The sequence below is a fragment of the Accipiter gentilis genome, chromosome 3 (assembly GCF_929443795.1).
Source record: "Accipiter gentilis chromosome 3, bAccGen1.1, whole genome shotgun sequence".
NCBI lineage: Eukaryota > Metazoa > Chordata > Aves > Accipitriformes > Accipitridae > Astur > Astur gentilis.
The window spans coordinates 5747526-5770560 of record NC_064882.1 but is presented as its reverse complement, the minus strand read 5'-3'; the positions used below and the strand labels follow the sequence as shown (position 1 = coordinate 5770560).

Sequence of the window (23035 nt, the reverse complement as noted above, 5' to 3'; positions counted from 1 at the left end):
AATTGCTATAAAAACTCCTGAAAATTATTTCAGTCAGGTCTAATAGGGGGGAAAGAGAGAAAATAGTCTTTTCAAGCTATCTGGAATCCAGGGAGAATGTATGTGTTTAAGAAAGAAACATGTAATATATATATGATAACTCTCCTTTTTGATTAAACTGAGATATTTTGTTTGGGAAAACAAAGGTGGTAAACAATTCTTTAGACATTATAAATAACCGATTTATATGTGGCTGAGGGTCTGGACTCTCCTTTCTTCACCTTAAGGTACCAAAACTTTTGGCCTTTTGTCTTGGAACTAAGGTGGGGAAAATTCTTGTCACCTCTCGGCAAAGAACTTTCCTTATAAATCAATGTGAAAGCTCAGGGAGTAGGATACCATTGTTAATATATAAACAGAAAGAAAAATGTCACATTGGTGCTACATATATATTAAGTTGATTTGTAACATATACCATAAATTCATATCATTTTTAGAGCAGGTCTGAATTTGAAGGCAATCTTCCTTTTTGTTTATAATATGGTTAATAACGTTTTGTTTGTTTGTCTAGAAACAGCTTTCTAAAAGTGAAATTCCTCAAATTTACACTTTGAAATATCTAGGCTACGAAATGTATATGGCTTGTAAAATAGAAAAACTGGCTTATTAAAAAAAATAATTAAACTCATCTAGGTATCATGTCTATAACTGCCAATGTGATCAATAATATTGACATCTCTGGTTATGGACAGCATAGATCCGTAACTTGATGAACAGCAGGCTAATGACAAAACACAAACTTTCTAGGTATTTCAGCTTTTTCAATAGCAATTTTCAAGACTTTTTTTTTGCTTCAGATGTAGATATCACATTCATGTTATCCTAAGAACAGTGATAACAAGAAAGATTAAACATTTTTAAAAATGCTCCTTTAACACTTCAATTAACATAAGCAATAACAGAAACATAAGGAAAGAAAAAGTCTTGGTTTATTATTCAAATTCTGTTTTTTCCCTTAACTGATGTAATACACTTCTGTTGTCTTAAATGGCTGAATATTAACATATAAAGTGGTTAATTGAATATATTAATACCATCAAAGGACATTTTACAGACAGGTGGCCCCCTACGAAATACGACCCATATTACAAGAATATCTGAGTTTGTTACAGATTTTTTGCTCTGACCACCATTTACTACTTTGTTTAGAAGAACTCTACCAGAATTCCCCTATAAACTTTTGAATGGCTGCTGTGGAAAAAAACAGAGGCTAATAAACAAGCATAAGGGAAATGATACTAATCCTTCTGAAATACAAATTAAGTAAAGACAGATTTTAACAAACAAATTATGGAGTTCATATTATAAATATTTTATGGGAGATTGAATTACATAGCTCCTCTTTGTCTTCAGTGATACTAAGACCATCACATACACCTATCATTATCTGAGAACAGACTTTCCAATTCATGGGGTTTATGACATATGTTGTCAACAACAGTAAAGGAAAAATTCCTGATGGAATGAATTTCAATATCACAGATATATGGAGAAATAAAATAAAAATCAAACTGACAGGCTCAGACTCATATAGTCTCAGAATCATCTAGTCATGAAATGATACACTTTGAAAGTTTAAGTATTATGTAAATGTTAATAATTAGCATTATTTAATGAAACAGTTACTCCTTCTCCATTACAACTTTGTATTTTTTTCATAGTTTATATGAAAAAGGGTTAAATACCAACTTATTATAATATTGCTTACAACATTTACTTTACCATATTATTTGTATAAGATTAGACTGAATCTTCTCACCATAAAGCATGTCTTTTACAGTGCTCATTAGGTGTATTGTTAAGACTCCAAAGGAAGCTCATTATTCTTTAATACTGTACCAGTCAATTCAAAACTAAACAAACAAACAAAAAATCCTAAAGGTTTTAATCTTAAAAGAAAAATAAATCAAAATTATATATATATAGATTCACACAAATGGAAATGAAGAAAGAACTTAAAATCTAGCTACATTGTTTTCATTGAACCTTCACATTAGATCTTTGTGATCAATGAAGCCTCATTATCTCATTAACCTTTCGTCTGACTCTCTTGTTAATACAAGTAACTTTATATTAATCAGCCATTATCACAGCTACAAGTACTGACCACCATGCCTGTGCTTAGGAAGATTACTGCTTAGAAGTACAGATCTAAACTGTAGAAGAGCTGTTCATTTGACTTTTAATCTCAATGGGTTTAACTCTATTTATCCACAATACGCACAGCAAATTATCCTATTGCTCAAAGGGACTCCTTTCTCCTTTTCCTTGTGCCCCCAAAAAATCAACATCCAAAATCATGTTGGAAGGTACCGTTCCAGTGCCAACTTGTGAAACAGCAGCTATCCGAGCAGAGCAAACATGGATTAGTCAATTTGTTTGGAGAACTTTAAATTTATATGAATGATACAGAGGAGCAACAGCAGTGATTGCCTTTGGCACCATAAAGGTTTACAGTGGTTTCCAGATGAAAAATACAATTTCCTGACAGCCACTTCATCACCAGAAAAATCTACAGTTGCTCTCCTTCACCTCTCCCAAATTATGTTTCTTGATTTTCTAATCTTGCAGAAAACCTTCTTCAATTTAAGCAGAGTTTTGCCTCACTGTGTGCTGAACTTGAGCCAAACATGAAGAATCTTAGTATTTTAACTGCTGCAACGCTTCTCTTCAGGATTATTAACACACTGGGATATGTAGGGAACATGGTGACAAGAATAGAATTTGATAAACCAGAACGTATAAAACAGATCATGAGAAAGTTGGTCAAGGACCTTCTAATGTGCTCGACTCACCAATAATTCTGCTATGTCTCCAGGAATTAAAATACAAGTAAACTGCGTTTCAGTCTTCTCACTAGCTTAGCCAGTGTTTGCTACCTGACTTTTCAAATGACAGAAAACAATCCCTGAAGAAAAATTTGAAGGAGGAAAAGATGTTGATGCCATGTATTAGCTCAGGGAGGACACTCCATTTTACAAAGTGTTGGGGGTTGGGAGGGGAAGAAATTGAAAAAAAAAATTGAGAGAGATGGATAAATAGATATTCTAAGCCAGCTTCCTGGAGAAACACAATGGCAGATACAACATGTTAAGAAAACTGCAAACAAGCACTAAATGTCAAAGTAATTTAAAGTGTGAAGGATATTAACAACAGAGATTAAAAAAAAAGGCTATTAAAAGAAGATTGAGTCATATTAAAAGACAAAATAACCTTGGAAGCTGCATTTGGTGTGAATATCAATGAAAGATATGAATACAGAAAATATTTCAGCATTTTGGGGTAAGAGATGTCAAGAAAAGTCAATTATAATACGGGTTTATGAAACCGATTAACAATTAACAAAACAAAGAATGATGGCAACAGCAGTGGCCAAGAAACCAGGTCTAGAGTATGCTTCAGGAGAAAGTTAGAGCCTGTTAATGCAAAGTAAATTTGCAGGAGATTGAGTTCAAACATGATTCTGGATAAGAGTAAGTATCAACATGGAATAACAAATACTGGTACCTTACTGCAGAAAGGTAGACTTAAGAGTCAAAGAAAAATATGAACATTGAAATAACAGGAAAGCACAAGGTCACAACCCCCCACCAAAAATAAAAAAAAGACATTTTTTAAACTTATATTAAATGCAACATTCTTAACACAAGAGACCTATGCACTTATTTTTCCCAATGTGCTCTCCAGAATTACTAAATTAATAATAAAACTACTTTAACTGTATATATCTATAGATATTTATAAACCCACTTATTATTCTGCAGATAACATACTAAAAATCCTCCCAAGTGAACAGTTCACAGTGCAGAGAAAGTCCTCTGGACTATCTTTACTGTTTTTAATTACTATTATCCATACAGAAGAAATAAATGAAAATTATTATATTTTATTTTTTTGCAAGGTTATTGTCCTGGTTTCAGCTGGGATAGAGTTAACCGTCTCCCTAGTAGCTGGTACAGTGCTGTGTTTTGAGGTCAGTATGAGAAGAAAGTTGATAACACACTGATGTTTTCAGTTGTTGCTAAGTAGTGTTTAGACCAAAGTCAAGGATTTTTCAGCTTCTCAAGCCCAGCCAGCGAGAAAGCTGGAGGGGCACAAGAGGTTGGCACAGGACACAGCCAGGGCAGCTGACCCAAGTGGCCAAAGGGGTATTCCATATCATGTGATGTCACATCTACTATAGAAACTGGGGGGAGTGGGGGCAGGGAGAATTGCAGCTCAGGGACGAACTGGGCATCGATCGGCAGGTGGTGAGCAATTGCTCTGTGCATCATTTGTACATTCCAATCCTTTTATTATTACTGTTGTCATTTTATGAGTGTTATCATTATCATTAGTAGTTTCTTCTTTTTCTGTTCTATCAAACTGTTCTTATCTCAACCCATGACTTTTACTTCTTTTCCTGATTTTTCTCCCCCATCCCACTGTGCGGGGGGAGAGTGAGTGAGCGGCTGCGTGGTGCTTGGTTGCTGGCTGGGGTTAAACCATGACAGTTGTTTATGGGAGAACAATAAGAAAAAGAAAATTGTATCTCTTTTTCTGTTAAGCTGTAACACAATATAAAAAAAAGTAAACCAGCAACAACAGATCTGCTTAAAAATATCCAAATCCAAGTCTCTTATGACTTGGTAATTAGAACATTTTTCCTTACCGTTCACTTGGAGAATATGAGTTTGATAGAGCTTATCATAGCCATCAGCATAGCAGGTGTAATTTCCCATATGAGTTGTGGTAACCTTAGTAATGTACAAGGACCCATCATCTCCAAAATCCTACCGGGGAAGATTAAAAACAAGGTTATCATAATTATGCCTCCATCTCTACAGTAATTATGCTCATCATCTTGGCAACAAAGCTGTGATGCAAATATCAAACATCACAAATATTAAACCAGAATGGCTGACAGTAATCTGAAACTCAAATATTGTATTTGTAAATGGTGGTGGTGTTTGCTCTTGCCACATATATTGTGTCTGTAAAAGAAAATACAACTTTTATTTTAACAACTAGTTAAACTCTGCAGAAGTAATATGTTTGTTTATTTAGCTATAATAGTTATTTGCAGAAGAAAAGCTATTTAGGATTGGATCTGATCAGATAGAAAAACTAAATTGCTGCACAATTTAGCAAGGTAGATGACATCCTGTGTAAGAGTGGTCATACTTTGAAATGAGCACATACACAGGAAATTTTTTTTCTCATTTTTCTTCAATTTAAGTCACAATTTTTAGCTTCGCTCTTTTAAATATCTTTAATTGGCATACAGGTTTCAGTGGATTAGAGTGCAAAATTTGACCCTCATTTTGATTCCCAGTTCAATTCTCAGTTCAATTTTAATTAATACAATATCGTTTAAAATCTACAACCAGTTGCAAATTATGCCAGATAATGTAAATACATATACAACATTTAATATTGTTTTATTTTTCCTTGTTATTTTTTATGTCTGCAAGGACCACCCTAAAATAGCAGTCCTAGTCTAATCTAGTTCTTCCAGTCTACGTTCCATGGAGTCTAAAGTGCTTGTACAAATCCTGCTAGGAGTTGTTTTTTCTACATTATATTCCATGATTTACTTTTTTCAGGGACACTTTTTGACAGTTAGTTTCTTTTCAGTCTCACCTAGCAATCTTTTTATTGTTAAATATGCAGTGTCTTTACATAAAACAGCAATTAGATTATTTAAGCAAAGAGTATAAAATAGAAATGTAAAGCTATGAAAAATGTCTTTCAGCCTAGTAGATAGTTTCTGCTGTAAAACATTTAATTCAGAAATTAATGTTTATAAACTATGATGAAAAACATGCAAAACAGTCAGTTTCATACCAGGAAAAAGTATGCCAGATTTTCTATGGTATGTAGGTCAGCCCCTGTTCCTGAAGGGAACCCGCGTTCTATAATCGTATGCCTAATGTTAATATAGTCTATCATAAACTCAGATACCTTTCAAAGCTTCTCAATATTCTTATGTATACAATACAACTTATTCATGGTCAGCTTATAGCATTTTAAACTCCTCAACATAAATAGCCTCTAAAATAGCCTTTAAAAATCTTTAAATAACTTAAAAGATCCTCTCCTTGTGATTAACCACAGGATACGGTACTATAAAATATACACATTATAATTATACGCAACACAAATATTCACCCATACACACAGGCTCACACATAGTGCCCAAAGTATCCAACAGGTGTTGGATTAGATCCATTAGAATAGGAATAATCACCAAGCTACAATATCGACATGTCTCATTAGATTCAGTGATCCGTTACAGAAGCACTACTTTTGTAAACAGGTTTCAGGGATCCGGGATTCCTGAAGGCAAGCATTACTGGTAAAGACAATGGCAAAGGAGGCTTTCAGTACATCAGCCTCTTCTACTTCTTTTGTCACTGGGTCCCGTGCCCCACTCAGCAGCAGGCCCGTATTTTCCCTAGTCTTCCTTTTGCTGCTGATATAGCCCTGAAGCCCCGTAGAAGCCCTTCATGTCCCTCACCAGACCCAGTTCCAGGGTGGCTTTGTCTTTCCTAATCCTGCACATTCAAATAGTGTCTCCGGGTTCTTCCTGGGTCACCCGTCCTTGCTTCCACCTTTCTTCCTTTTTATTTGAGTTCTGTCAGGAGCTCCTTGTTCATTAATACAGGCCTCAAGCTGCCTTCAGTTTCCTGTTCACTGTGATGGACCATTCTTGAGCATAGAGAAAGTGATCCTGGAAAATCAACTAGCTCTCTTAGACCCCTCCTCTTTTCAGCATGCTCTCCTATGGGGTTCTTCCAAGCATGTCCTTGAGCAGCCTGAAGCCTGCTCTCCTGAAGTCCAGGGCTGTGCTCCTGCTTTTTGCATTGCTGCCTCTTCTTGGGCTCCTCGACTATACCATCTCATGGTCACTGCTGCCAAGGTTGCCCCGACCTTTATACCCCCAGCCAGTTCTTCCTTACTTGTTTCTTCACAAACTTTGTAACCGTCTCTGTAAATTCCTCAAATTCACAGAAAACTCAGCTTTAGTACCTCGCTCAGGGAGTCTGTAAACTGCGCAGTAAATGAACTTTGATAAAAATTACTACTATGTGCTGCCTTATTCTTACATCCTATCCTCTAAACATTATCAATGACAAAATACTGGGCTAGATTAACCTCTGGTCCGTTATGACTATTCTTACATTCTTCCATGATCTCACCTACCACTTTCCCAATTTATTGGGATTTATTTTTTTCAGTCCCCACTCTCCAGTTTTAATTCTTCCCCAGAGAACATAGCCTCAGTGATTTTATGCTCATATTTCACTCAAGCTGCTTTTTCATTATAACATCTTCAGTCTTCTTGTAGATTGAAATTTAAACATGAAAATTGAAATCTAGATGAACTTCCCTTTAATCTTTCAGTTTTCTTTCCTTAAATATACTCAAAATATTATTCAGAGAACATATATCTCACTGTATTTCTTCACCCAAAGGTGTTTGGGCAACTACATTTCACATTGCACAATTCTGTGCTTCAGGTGATTCTGCTAGTTGCTCGTTAAGAGAAGAAAAAAACCCACCTAAAAATTAACCCACCTAAAAATTAACCCACCTGCTAAGACTTTCAATAACTTGCCTTTTTTAAGATAAATATAGCTTTCCGTATTAGCACTTCAGTTACACAGACAGTATTTCTACCAAGTCTTCAACATGCTATTATAAGTTACTACTACAAAAAATCAAAAAAAGAACCCTCTATTAATGCTTACTTTTTAACTTTGATTATGTGAACCAATACAACTGGATTTCCCTTCAAAAAAACCTACCTGAATAACTCCAACAATCTTCCTAGTTGGATATTCTTCATCTTTATCTCTTACTAAAGTGTATGAAGCAGTAAGTTCAATTAACTTTTTTCCCCTTACTAGCTAAACATGTTTTCAAAGTGTTGCTCTTCAACTTATTAGTGGAAGATGAAGAACAGCTGTTCAAAAGAGCCAGACTAGAGGTACTTCCATTTTATCTAGCAAATGGCTAATTTTATTCCTGTCTAAATTTTTTTTGCCTAATCTCTACCAAAGGTATTTGTGAACAAAATAGGACATAGGATGGAGTGTATTAACATTTAGCTGCTACAATGCAGTCTGGAGACTAGTTTAATTTAACATTCTTTATGCTAAGTTATTAGATATTGCTTTTAAGCACACTTACCTGTTCCAGGCCTTTGACTGATTCGCTGTAGCATGCTATCTTTAGGTAGCATAGCTATTTTCTAAGTAAACGGATTTCTGTGTTGACTTCTCCCTTCTTTTTCACAGAAACCATGGATAAAACATCCCTGTGGTTATTTTACTGAGACATCAGTATTTCAATACGATTCCCACATGACATTGTCATTTCATCACTCAGAGAGTTTGAATTTTATGGATGGCTTTTTTTGCTGTTGTTGGATTTATTATTTTTTTTTTGTGGACTACAAAACAAATATCCCTAGCTTATCGAGTTCAATGTTTGCTTTGTTAATTAAAGCAAACAATTCAATACAAAGAGAACTTAATGTTGTAAGCAGCATTTTGAAAGGGATGATGAAGTATAGAGTTCTTTGACACTGGATGTTGGCATATATTTAGTGTTTTATAGAATAATTCCCAAGCTAAGTCACTGAAAAAAACTGCATCTAAACCGACATACACAACCATCATTGAACCAGAGCCTTCAAACATCAATAGCAATACATACAGAAAAGGGGTTTTTTACCTTTTGAAAAAGTATTTGATGACCCTAAAAACATTGCTACAAGCTCAATTTTTGTTAAATAGCCTACTGTTCAAATAGAAATGGCATGGTACTTTTACAATTAAATTGAGAAACTGTAATTATTTTTGCTATGCATAAAAAACCCCCTAGAATTGAACAATTATTTTAACAATGATTCCACTGCAACTCTGTTCTGTTGAAGGATGACATTTAAGAATCATGATATGTGTCACAAATAACAAATAAAGGAATATAGAAAGAAAACATTCATTTGACAGTCAATCTTTGCTTAGTTATCTTAGTGTTAATACAACAGAAAACTAAAGGTGATTTTTGTTTTTAAATCAATAATTATTTCCCTTGGTTTTATAACTTGCTTTCATATGCTAATGCGTTGCATAGGAGAGAGTCTATGATCATTTGCCTGCACTTCTTCATTAACAGCTCTAGAATGACTGTTACTAGCTTTCTCCCCACAGGAGAATGTATAATGAAACAGACTGCTTGAATTTGTTAACCATCATAGAGATATTTTTTTTTTGGATTCTGGGGTTTTTTTAAATATATTTAATTTATTGCCAATATATTGTTCTCTTAAATAACTTTTTATTTCTCTGTATAAAAACCTGTACTCCAAATATTGAATATTCTCTCATCTAGAGATCACAGCCTTCCCCCCCAAAAAACACCTCCCCTGAAATGAAAAATATGTCTTTATTTTCCTTTTCACTCAGTGCATCCATAATGTTCCCTGCCCAAATCGCACTTGTAACATATAACTAAGAATTCAGTTTAGAGAATTTAAGAAGTTCAGAAAAATGAATTGGGAATGCAGTCTAGATTTAGGTGGTCTGAAGCCATTATAACCAAAATTGACAGAAGATTTTTATTTATTTTTTTTTTTAGTCAGGAAACATGACTTTTCTAGAAAAGAAGGTCTAAAACCTTCAGCAAAATAACTTTTGATCTAGTGCTTAGAGTCCCAAATAACTTACAGGTAAATCATAGTTAAATCATTAACATACATAATTCAAACTAGTGCTTGGTACCCTGGTTTTCCACTTTCTGAGTGATCCAAAGGGTTCATCTTGAACTGAAAAAAATAGGTAATATTTTCTTTCTAGTTTTTCTGTGGGATTTGTTTCTTTGTTTTTGTTGTTTGGGGGGTGAGGGGTACTACTTTTTTCTTTTTTTTTTTTTAAACTCTTGTAATTTTTCAGGCCTAGATGACAACTTTTTGACCAGCATTTCAGCCCCAGCTTTTTACACTGAGATCCAAACATTTTATAAAACTGAACATACTGTAAATGATTGCTGGAGGCGAGTTGTTGGTATGTCCCTTTCTTAAGGGAAGGTAAACCTCCAGGGTGGAATGCAGTAGACATACATGAAATCTGTTCCATAGTAATTCCCTAAGCAACATAACCTACAACCTTAGATGTTAGCAACACCAGGGGAGCTTGGTATGCTGACGCTAAGAGAAACAACACAGACGGTGGAGCGGAGTGGAGACACTGTGGCCAGGCTCTGCGGTATCACCGCAGGGATGGGGAACTGTAACTACTGGAACAAGAATGGAAGGTCCCTGCATTGAGTCTACTGAAGCAAGGAGGTGAAATAATGGGGTTCTGTCAACGCTACTGCCTTACTTCTGATTTAAATCATAAGTGCCCAGTTCTGGAGTAGTGACATGCTAAATCATGTCCTCTAGGTGAACTTTGCCCATTATAATCTCATTATAATACCAAAACACACCTCCATTCCAAAAGCTACCCACTTTTATGCTGTGACGACCCCTCACTGAGCATGCACTCTGAATTTTCTCTAGCATATACCTTTAGCAGTAAAGGGAGGAGATTTTATACCAATCATAATGAAGGTATGAATGACTAGAGTCACTCAAGCTCCACCTAAATATAAGAAAATAGTATAAAAGGGCTTAAGAGAGGAAGAATACTAGGGCAGATACCATCATAGAGAAGTCGGGAGGACATCACTGACTTCTGGGATCAGTCGACGGGCTGAACCTCTCTTCCCCCCCATAGGGACGCCTATCGGGTCAGATTTGAACCCTTAGTTATAGTGAGTGCTTCCCTGGGACAACTAGAAATCTCTAGAGTTTTTTCCACAATTTATTGCGTTTGTGATCGACTGTATTCTTGCTACTTGCACGTGCTTTGCAGACAGTATATTTATCACTGGCCACCCAAAAGAACCTGTACTCCTGTTGCTTTAATAAACTGTACTGTTGATTAAAATCTAGCTGTGATTGTTCATTGAATGTGACCACACTCCCTAAGTCTGGCTATGATAGTTCATTGAACATGACTAGATTGGAAGTATATTACGCTATTAATGCATCCTTAATCGTGATAGTTCAATATATATTGAACGCAACCGGAATTACAGTGTTGAATTGGGCATCACTCAGAATCTAAGCCTAGCTGCCCCCAGCCGCTCTGATATCTGAGGACAAGGTGGAATGCAAGGGGGTTTATTTTCTGCCAAATTTCTTTACCCTTTAACGCAACAATCTTGTTTTGAAATTTCCCATCTGTAAACTCAGTTTCTGGCAGCTGATGAATTCTACGTGTGTTTCCTGGAACACCAGCACCTCAACAGTGGTACATAATAAAAAGGTGATTTTTATGCACCAAAGTTTACACTAACACACTTTCACAGTACTGATTTTACGGGGCCTGTGTCATGTAGGCCAGGAGAAACAGTTGATAAAATCTTCTAGTGGCCTTATAATTTTCAACTTCTAAAGAACTTCAAAATACTAATCTTAACTCCAAAACTCCACACTTTGGGAAAGGAAAGAAAAAAGAAAAAGAAAACAAACCCCCAAAGATAAAAAAGGACAATAAAGAATACAGGAAGGAGGACATGAGAACTGGAGATGTGAATTCTTAGTTACATTATCCTCAGACGAAAAAAGTGAGATTACTGGGTCCTTAATAAATGGAATTAGCAAGCACCAAATATTTTGAATTAATACCTTTTTGATTACATGCGAAACCTATATTTCTATTTGCAGTTTTTGATAAACCTACAACAAAGAAGAAAATTAAATTGGTTGGTATCTTTTTTTACTGATGGTTAATAATGTAAACACTGTAACACTGTTATACTAGCTCACTGATAATGACAACACAATTTGGGTGGGGACTTTCCCCTCCTCCTTTTGAAGAGAAATCTTGATTTTCTTATGGAAAAAGGAAAAAAAAAAAAAAATCACCTGTCTCTGAACTGATCAGGAAAATAATTTGCACCTAAGAATTAAAATTTTGCATTGGTCTGCTAAGGGAAAGCTGCATCAATAGTTGCAGCTATCTAGATATTTTTGAAACAACAGTTGTTTGCTTGTAAAACACAACCAGTATACATAATCCCCTTTTTTCCCATACATCCCTCCATTCTTTCTGTATTTGATTTCAGTTGACTCATGGAAGTACCACTAATACTAACGTCACATTTTTGTTCATATTTTACGTATTTATTTTTTGGTATCTGTAACTTAATTACAGGGGCACAAAGAGCAGGTAATCTTTTGAGGAGTTACTGGAAACATATTTAAAAATAATTATTGATGTATGCTTGGTTTGCCAGACAAATTCAGGTCAGGCTTTTCATGCTAATGTCAATGTTACAACTCCTACTTTCCAAGTAGTCAGTTTCTCTGTTCATGTTGGCAGAGCAATGCAACTCTGTGGTTTGCTAGTGCATGTCAGAGACATTAAATTCCATGAAGAAATTTGAGAATAATTGCATTTGGCACAAATCCAAGATTTTTTAACTTTTCCTTCTAGCTCAAGAGGGAAAACAAAACCTAAATTTCCTAAGCACAAATTTTGCATACCTTCTCTCAATCTCATATTTTACAGCTGCAGTAAGAACAAATCATGAATCTAGTGTAAATCCACTGATTAAAGAACTAGCCTGACAGAAAATTGCAAATCAAGTCAAAGCTTAAAGCAAGAAAGAACATAGTGTAATATAGTAAGTAGGAATATAGTATATACAGTAGAAAGTGACAGGATCTTAATAGAAACTCTATTCTGAAAAAAGTAACCCCAGACAACAGTTCATGGTTATTAATGCAGGCTAACTTTAGTCAAGGGAAATCAGTCTTCCTAAGCTTCTTTTACAGTCAGTTGAGAAAGCTAAAGGTAGCAAAATCCTTTCATGGGACAGTTCAGTGGATCTGTCTTTGCTCATTGCTTTGAGTTACTGCCTACCTCTCTCTGCTGGAAACAAAGATCCTAGCTACAATTAGACATTGTAAGTTATTTCATTGGTCCCTCTGTTTCTTGACACTAGGGACAACCGAAAGAGAAAAAAAAGAGTGATTTTTGCAAAGGCTGTCTTTCCACTCAGCAAGGTAGCCTTGCTAACATCACTCTACTACCAATGGGGAAAAAGGTGATCATTCAGTAATGCAAAACATCTGACTAACTCTCAGATCCTGAGGAAATCTTCATGCATATCTTCCTAAGCCTGTCTTACAAATGGTCAATGCAGAGATCACCCTTTATTATCTCTTCCTAAAATAAGACTTTGCAAATCCCAACCATTAGTTGAATTGAACAGGATTTGTCTGTATTCAGCATATCTGAGAAAAAGATTATTTATCTGACTACAAATGAATAGAATAACACTGTACCTACTTAAATAAGTAAAGAGGTATGATTTTTCCTTTATTCTCTTGGATACGGTAAGAACTCCAGTTTCACTTCATGAGGAAATAGTAACATCTAATAAATCATAACATCCATTATTCTATGGAAAACATGCAGCCGCTTTGTGCTTTTCAAACTATGTCAGTTGATTAAAAACTGGTTTTGCTATTTTGAAACCTAATAATGTTATAAGCTTCCTAAGAACCTGAAGAGGGACCACACAGAAAAGTGCCATAAAACTCCTCACTCCTAGATCACCAGTGAGAATGCCAACCTCACTTTATACGTAGTTGTGTAAAAAGAATTTGGATCTTGTATATGGGAGATATGAACTAGACCTAAGTGATGGCTTTGCCAAAGTACTAGAGCTCTTGAGACTAGCCATAAAACATCACTTTTACTTCCCCAAAAACTCCATAACTTTATGCTATCTTGCTATGAATCTGCAATAATGACTGCTAATTTATTTAGACATTCAAAATCTCCAACTGAGTAGATACAGCTTATTTTAAATGGAAATTTCAGTATGCTCTGATACAGCTGTCTTTTTTATTGGTTCATGTTACACACAGAGATCTTCAGAATGACTCATATACCATTTAACTTCTACTCCTTTTTAACAAAACAAATTGTTATATAATCAGATTTAATCGGATACAACTATTTGACATTCGTTTCACAGATATTTTCAAATTTAACATCATAAGCAGTGACCTGAATTTATAATAATTACCCAATTACCACAGTTCATTATAATTTCCCCAAAACTGTTCTTCTTTTTTTTTAAAATCGGTTTTAATTGTAGATGTATTTATTATTACACTCCAAGCTAGATCTGCAAAAAGGAACTAGCTTTGCGCTGTGCAGTTTACTTCTATCAGATCACATTCCAAAGTAATATCTGAGTGCCAGGAGGCCCCAAAGAAGCTGAAGTATTGACACAATTTATGCTTCAGGGTGACTCAATTTAGGGTCAGATATGTGGAATAAGCTTTGCAAGAGCATTCCCATTTCTACTTTCTTTCTTGAAACACATTTTCTTTGTAAGAAGAGGGCAAAGAAATCATGGAATACCTCCTGATTTTCCCGATTATAAAACCATGAACTCTTCATAATTACACTGGGATAAGATTGAATTTATTTTCAATCACTTAGCTTACAAGCACTTTTGTTTTAAATCTATCAAGTTTATTGGAGTTTTTGATCTTCCTACTGCATAAAATACTGGGTTTCAGTTTTAGTTTCATGAGTGCAAACCCCTTTTCTTATGTTGACAATAGTCCATATCTTTGGTTACTGAACTGCACAACTGCACCTATCTTAAAGTAACAGAACTCACTTATTTTACTTTTGCAGAAAGAAATTTCTCAGAATGTTTCTTTACAAACTCAAGAGAATATACAATCAATAAAAAAACCCCAAACTTTAAACTTTCACATTACTAAAATTTTCATCCAATTTTCATCCAGTCCATCCCATGTATTTCTGAACTACCCAGGAGTGAGACAGCCAGGCAGGTTGAGTGTCTTCAAGCTTTATACAGTCTGCAAAAGCTCTGCGGGATAAATTTTATTACAAGCTACCCTGTGTGCATGTGATAAACCAATCAACAGGCAATAAAATACCTTGTCAAACACACAGAGCTTTCAAATATCTTGCAGACAAAACTACCTAAACCAAAAAAGATAGAGATTGGTAGAGAATCTCCTACTCTGTGGTAGCTGAAGAGGAGATACAGGGAAAAGAAGAAAAAAACAAACCTAGTACCTTCAAACTTGGTTTTGAAAATCAGAATGATTCACGTTAGGTTGTTCTTAGGGTACAAGGGGAAAAAAAAAAGCATATTGTAACTTGAATAGTTTTCTTTAAGATCATCTCTCATCTTAAATGCAGCATTAATATATGATCTCCAGACAACAGTAGAGAGAAAATAGGGCCAGTCACACACATTACTTGGATTATTAATGAACTAACACAAATGGCACTGTATTATCAAGTATGTTATATAAGAAACGGGCACATACATGTTTAGAAAGATTTTGAATGGAATTCCTATACAAAGTTCTTTTTAAAGTACACATCTGAATACATACAACAGTGACATCTATCCACTGCCATCTTCTGTTCTTTGCTTATAAAATAAAAATATTGACAGCTTGAATACTAGCACAGCAGCTTCACTTAACAAGGGTCTAGCCCAGATTGACACACTCAATACTTATTAAAATATTTTTCTTAGAGCCTTTTAAGCAAACAGCAAATCCAATGCAATCTGAACTAAGTACAAGCTGGAGTACAACAAGCAAAAGTTGAATTACACTAACAAAAATTTGAAAGCTGAGACAATTTACTTTTAATAGCAATCTTTGTTTCTTAGTTATCTGCATGTATTACATACACATTGCCTTTGCTCAAACCACTAATACAACATTACATGTTCATCAGTCTCATCTTTTATCACAAGAAAGCTTTACTAGGCAAGATCAATTCCTTGATGGCAATGACAGAAAAGACACTTCAGTGTCATTGGCAGCTACCTCAAGACCTTCACTGTAACCACTGCAACTAGTTATATAGGAACAATTCTTCTTTTTTTTTTTCTTTTACCCTCTCTACATAGATGAATTGCGATGATACTTTTAGTGTTAGCCTTTGTATCCTCTAGTCATGGTTTCTGATCAGGTAAACTGTAAGCTACTTCAGGAAGATCCTGGTATAAAACAAGACAAATTACAGTGGTCAGAAACTTGTCTGTAAAAAAAAAAAATAATAAATTTCAGCATGTGGTAGCACTGACAAACATATTTTCTAGAGCTGTACCAAGTACAGTTTTTTACTAATATGAAGCCATGTTATGAAGAAAGTTAATAAGCCTAAAGGTATCATGTATTTTGATGGCTTTTCATACACAAATACAATAGCATAATGCTGAACTAAGAAAATCTCATCTTTTCTACAAATTTTTATCAGTTAGATATTTGTGTTTCTTCTTTCTGGTACATATCTTTCTGTTAGATCTAGTCCATCTTCCAGTCACAGAAATGAGGATGGAAATTCCCCTTTTCTTCAAGAGATTGTGATAGTGGTCATTAATATTTTCTGGCTATTATTAACAAAGTAAAGAAATCTTGCTGATATTTAGCAACTTTTTTCTTATTAAATGCTCACAACATTTGTTATACATATCAGGTTTACCATATCCTGCTACTTGCAAAATTCTGTGTATTATTTTGAAGCAAAGTGCCTGAGGTACATGTGTTTCCTATGCATTATAACAGTTTAAAAAAAACCCAACAAACAAGTACTTTCAACTGCACAGTTGAAAGTAAGACCAGAAACTCCAGTTAAACAAAACACATATATAAAAGATTTATATGCAAATCACAGTACCTCACTGAGTCATGACCATATTCTTGTCCTCTCTTTGAACTGAATAACCGGTTCTCTCTTTTGTGAGACATCCACTGCTTCAATTTTATTACTGCTGCACCAATCATAATCAGTAATCCTCTTTTGTTGCAATAGCTAACTCTGTTAACAGACTTCGAGTTTCTATGAGATCTACCAAAATAATTTTACTTCTCAGTAAAACATTATTGTTTACATTTGTCTCCTGTATTTAATTTTTGCTTTTTTAACTCCTGCTTTCTGTAATGGACCTAAAAAATCATTAGAAGTACAAGTTCTTTATGAACCATGAAGCTATATATACGCTATACCTTCTTTTTTCACCTTTGTTCTATGCTTTCATATTAAACAATGGGACAGCACTATTCATTGGAAAGCTTCTATGCTACTGTTACCATATGCAACTGTATTACTGAAATAGCATCAAAATTTTTTTTCTTATATACAGTACAGTCTTACTTTGGAATACTGAAATGCACAGAAGGTCTTTTTCTATTGCTGATCCCTCTAGCTAACCCTTGGTTTCAATTATGTTTTACTCTATTTATAAACCTATCATTAACAGTTGCTAACTGATAATAGAATTCATGTCAGAAATAAGATCTTTAATACAGTAGGGTGGGAGAAAAAGCAGCTTTTTTTTCCTGCCTTCCTTTTACTATAACTTAAAATGTTAATGTTTTAACACTCACAGCTTAAACTTCAAAGAATTTGTCATGAATTAATTTCTTGTCTGATGTTAAAACTAATGTATATCATGTCAAAAACATGAAGGCAAAACAGAATTTCCATCATCTTTCATTAACTGTAAGTGACAACAGCAGGAATTTCACAGGATTCTGAATAGCTGCCAAATTGCTGCACAAAATTTAAAACATCTCGTAGACAAAAGTGGTATGGCATTGATATTTTACTGTGCCAGAGTATGGCAGTTCCATTTTACTTCTCATTAACATAAACAGGTCTGTAAAGACAGACTTTTGCCTGGAGGGAGCACATACTTTACAAAGATATATTCTCATCCCAATTAAGTAACAGGACAATTTGAAATGAAATGCCTAACTATTGCTGTTATCAAAATTCTTAAGAATAAACGGACACCCCAGATCTGATTTTAAACCAGACAATAAAACTTACTTTGGATGAGAGTGAACAACAATATTTTCTTTTATTAAGATACTCTGAATTTTGTTTTAAGTTAAAAAATGTTTCTGTGGGGTTTTTTTCCTCTTCACTTGTTCAATTAAATATCTATATGAAATAACTTGACATTGGAAAACATGAAGCTATTTTCCTTAGGAAGTTCTAGAAGAAAAACATTAATCAACAGCAAAACAAAAACATATTTGTTAAGTATATTGGGGTAACTGTCAAAAATCCAGTCACTTCTATCTCATTTTACCCACAAGAGTACAATAAAGAATGCAGATTCAGTGATGCTCTGTAAATTTGCCTGAATTTTCCTTTCTTTCAGGTAGGATAAATTTGTATACCAAACCAAACGAGGCATTATTTAGGAACACTGTTTCAACTTCCCTACTTCTGGTTGGAGTTGTAAGTGCTACAATAGCCAGGCATACATGAAAGGAGAATTAGATGGATATCATTGATGTATTTGTTCCCCAATGCAAAAATGCATCTTTGTTTTTGTAATTTCCAGCCACTTTGAAGAATACATCTCCTACCTTCTTTATCAAATTAGATGGAGACCAGAGCAACTGTCAAAGAAAAAAGTAATCCTGCGAAGAGCAAGAAATACTGAAAAGTTGATTCTCCATCAGGGCTTGGCAGAATCTTTTGGAATATAGAAAATTGAAAATGGAAGCTTTCACCTCTAGATACAACAAGTCCAGCTCAGGCAAGTAACCATCAAAATATGTCATTACTGTACAGATGTTCCAAAGACGGTGTAAAAATGTATGGTTGTATCAGTCTTATTACCTTTAAAGCACTGCCAAAATGAAAGTTGGGAGAAGACAGAGCAGCAAACATAGCAAATGGCAAAAGGAGCCAGCTGAGAATAGCCAGAAGGAGACTGTAGAGATGACCATCCTCAAGACTTTTTCTTCAGCTCAGAGTTGAAGTGTGACCAGATGATGGACGGAGAAAGAGAACCATTGCTTTATTGAGCAATTGTTCCCAAGGCTTCCAGTGTTCCAAGGTTTTCATGATCATGACATGTAAATTTCTCACAGTATTGATCATGGTAAATGTAAACAAATAATTATTATTAAAATCCTGTAAAATATACTACAGTTAAAATCCAGCATTTTAGCTATAGAGATGTGAACTAGAAATAGAAACCTACATGAAAATCAAGCAAAACTACAGGAACCATTAGAAGCACTGGCACATAAAGGCATTGCCATAATTAATCCTAAATTTAGGAAAACTTTTAGTTTATCTCCCCTCTTTAACAGAATAATGAAAACACTTTTGCCGTGGATACAAGGGTTACTTATGCCCAAATAGAAAAACTTCTGAATGCAAGCTTTTGAAAAAGGAGCTCTAGATTATCAAGACAGTATATTAAAATGGTACGAAACTGACAAGGAAAGGAAGAATACACAGGAAGGTGATAACATTTACATATGGCAGGTAATGAAAGAGAAATTGGCCTGTACTAAAGTAGATCGCTAATAAAATTTAGGTATGAATGGATACATGGTACTGGGAGTACAGGTAGGTAAGATCACTGAGCAGTTTGATTCAGAGAAATCTTAAATGTCATCATTTGAAAACTGTGGCAGACATACCATCTTCTGTTGTAATCCTGTCAGAGCCCACAAACTAAGCAGGCTTGATCTCGATAAGTTACTTGCTTCATGCCACTTTTGCAAGTAGTAGTACTGGTGATTTTACAGGTGGGTGGCAATTTTCTTTTTGAGTCAGCACTGAATCAATACCTTGATACACTTCTGGAGAATTTTTTATTAATTATTATTATTTTTTTAAATATTATAAATGCCAGTTGAGCCAAATTCCCAATAGGTAATTATGTCCTACCTATCTTAATTCTTCCTCCTGGGATGCTTGGGAGGGAGGGGCAGAAAGGGTTTCTTTTTTTGGAGTTTAAGCAATTGTGCCTCTCTGTTCAGTGAAACAGACTCTTGGATACCAAAGCACTTTTGTTACTGATGATGTGGCCTTCCTATTTAATGTCCTGATTTGAAAGTCAGGGCTGTGAGCCACAGGAGGTCTTTATTAACAAAACATCTTTCTCATGCTTTTAAGAAGGACTAACCTTTCCTGCTAGCTGTAGCCTAGTCCAGCTTGCTCTTTTGAGACTTCTTTTCTAAAATAATAATAATAATGTGAAAAGCTTAGTATTTTTTTTGTGTCCTAAAAAACTCTTTCACACAATTCCTATCAAAGCTGTGGAACACATTAAGTCTAGTAGGATAGCAAGAGCGTTGCAAAATGACCTGGACAAGTTGGAAAAAATAAATATGTAACTTGTAGTAAAGCATTCAGAAATGATGCTGGTTTTCATGAAGATGAGGGAATGTATACTGCAGGAAAAAAAATGAGAAGCGTAAGTCTATAACTGTCCGCAAAAATCAAACTGCAATTTTTTCATGCATTAGTCAGAAATTAACAGCACAAGCTGAATTTGCTAACAATACAGAAATATAGAGTGGGGACATAACCTGCATCTCCACATATAAATATACAGAAAAGAACAGAAAAAATAGTGAATTTGAACTAAAAAGAAAGGGTTGAGGAAGAAATATGCTATGGTAGTGAAAAAAAAGATGCTTACAAAAATTCTGGTCAGCTTATAACACAATAGATCAAATAGCTTTCCTGTAATTTTAAAATACAGGGAAGATGGGCAAGAGTGAAAAGAAAGATAGGTGTGATAGAAGTTTTGGTGTCCCTGAAAAAAAGAGTACAGGTTACTAGAACTGGAGGACAATAATAAACAATGTTTGAATTAATAATATGATAGAAAAATCAAGATGTATCTAAAAGACAGCTTGCTGAAAGCAAAACAATGAAATAAATGAAATCGCTAGCTCTGTACCTTCCTTAAAATGTTTCCATGTTTCTACAAGATCTGCTAATTAGTATTTACTACAGAAAACTTAAAAATAGAACAGGCGGGGGTGGTTATAACTATACTGATAATTACCAGCAATAATCAATTAAGTTGTTATTTACTGTCTTTATATTCTAAGTTTACTTTTAGAAATTTCTAAATTTCTAAAAAAAGTGTCACTGATGTATTCTGGAATCCCCAGTGAAATTAGACAGAATCAGCTGCAATGTACAGGAAGGTATGCCTATGGAGAACAAGGATAACAATGTTTTGAACACCTTTGGTATTTGCATATTTCAGCTCACACAGAAGACCCTTTTAAACAGCTAGGAGTACCGAACTATCATTTCAGCCGCTCTTCTAAAGATGTGTTCTATGCGCTGCGTTAAGAAATTGGTTTGGAAAAAACAATCAACACAGAAATCCACAATGTCCCTTTTATTTATTAACAGTTTCTGTCTGTAAATGTCAAAAATGTATAATGCTACCTTCCAGGTATGTTAACATGGCTTGCCTGGGGTTATTTACAAGGATCCTTCATGCTAAGGGGGAATGGATGTACATGTTATATTACCACCTTTCACTGTCACAAAGCCTTTCCTTTTTAACTTCTGAAAAACAAAGAAAATACTAACAGACTCAGCTATTTTGGATATGATCAGCAGAAACAGCTCTAGAACACAGAATTATGAGTAGTGCAAGACAAGGGACTCAGCTCTGCAAGAAGCAATTACTTTGCCCCACTCTGATAGAAAAAGGACCAGATCATTATCTCAGTAACACTGTTAGAAAGCTTGAGAGTAGATTATGGTCCACAGAACATGATTCTGTTCACCTCTAAAATCAACACTTTCATTTCTACTGAAGACAAAATGAAGCACTGATCTAGCACAAGAGAAGAGAAAGCCCATGAGGATCTTAATGCTTCTTCACAAAGACAGAATCATCAGCTGGCTCAAAGTTAAAATAGTCCCCACCATAAAAAGATGTACATAACAAGATGTATCATAAAGTTCTGTGGTTTTATAACGTTGATTAAGCTAGAGTTATAGAAGTTGCATGTCCAGATTATTTTAATGGGAATCAGTGCTGGTAAATGAAACCTCATTATAATATTTTTCACTGTACTTCACTAACCTAGAAGATTACAGATCAACACTAGTACCTGGTTTAAATGTGTCTTTACAGTGTCATGAAAACATGATGTACAGTTTAAAGTAGCATTCATCTTGCCATCACTAAAATAAATATTAAAATAGCTTCAATATTCAAAACAAATAAAACATGCCAAATCCTGCAAGTCTTCCATATATCCAAAGTTTCCCCGTTGTGTGATTTATCCCACTCCTAAAGAGTTAATTAGGACTCAAAATCAGATTCCAAAAAAGGGAAGAGAAAAATAAAGGATGGAAGAGAACTGAATGAGATGATTGCACTGGTGGTCAAGACTTATGGCATATCTGTAAGTAAATGAAAAAGCATTAGAGATTTGATAAAGCTGATTGTCATCTTTGACACTATTTTCACTTTACTTTCAAGATGGAATACAGAAAAAAATTTGGTATTTGATCCATTAAATAGAAAAGGTAATAATGCATCCTACTTAAAAGAAATACTCTGTAACAGATAAAGGGCAATTCAATACTGATAAAAATAGAAACGGGCTGACTTTAATGAGTTACTGTTATTCAAATCTAATTACTTCATTAAACAAATTCAGTAGAAAAGTTATGAGAGAGATGTAACAGATTGGTTTAAGAGGTGTCATAAGCATAATGTAAAAGGAAAACCTGCAACTAGGCTGTTAAAGTGAACTTCATATAACTTGGTTGTAACACACAGAATACTGCTGGACACCATAGAAGATATGACACTGCAATTGCTGCATTGCAACCTAACTTTTATTTACTAAGGAAAGTTCAGAATAAGCTAGTCAGGAACCAGTTTTTGTATTGAACAGGACTGGCAGCTTTTTGATTATGGTAGTATGACTGACCAATTTGATTTGTTCATTGTTGGACTACGAGTTACTGTCTTTCAAAAAGGAAGAGGTTAGAATCACAGAATAGTTTGGGTTGGACGGGACCTTAAATACCATCTAGTTCCAACCCCTCTGCCATGGGCAGGGACACCTTCCACTAGA

General features: G+C 34.8%; 1 protein-coding gene across 2 annotated transcripts in view; it reads right to left on the bottom strand.

The window, feature by feature from the left end:
• FSTL5 (follistatin like 5) overlaps positions 1 to 23035 on the bottom strand; it is a 341876-nt gene that overhangs the window by 79550 nt on the left and 239291 nt on the right. For both annotated transcript variants that reach the window (XM_049833673.1, XM_049833682.1), the window contains exon 8: positions 4691 to 4811. In XM_049833673.1, the coding sequence (XP_049689630.1) occupies positions 4691 to 4811 (121 nt within the window). The remainder of the gene's footprint in view (positions 1 to 4690; positions 4812 to 23035) is intronic.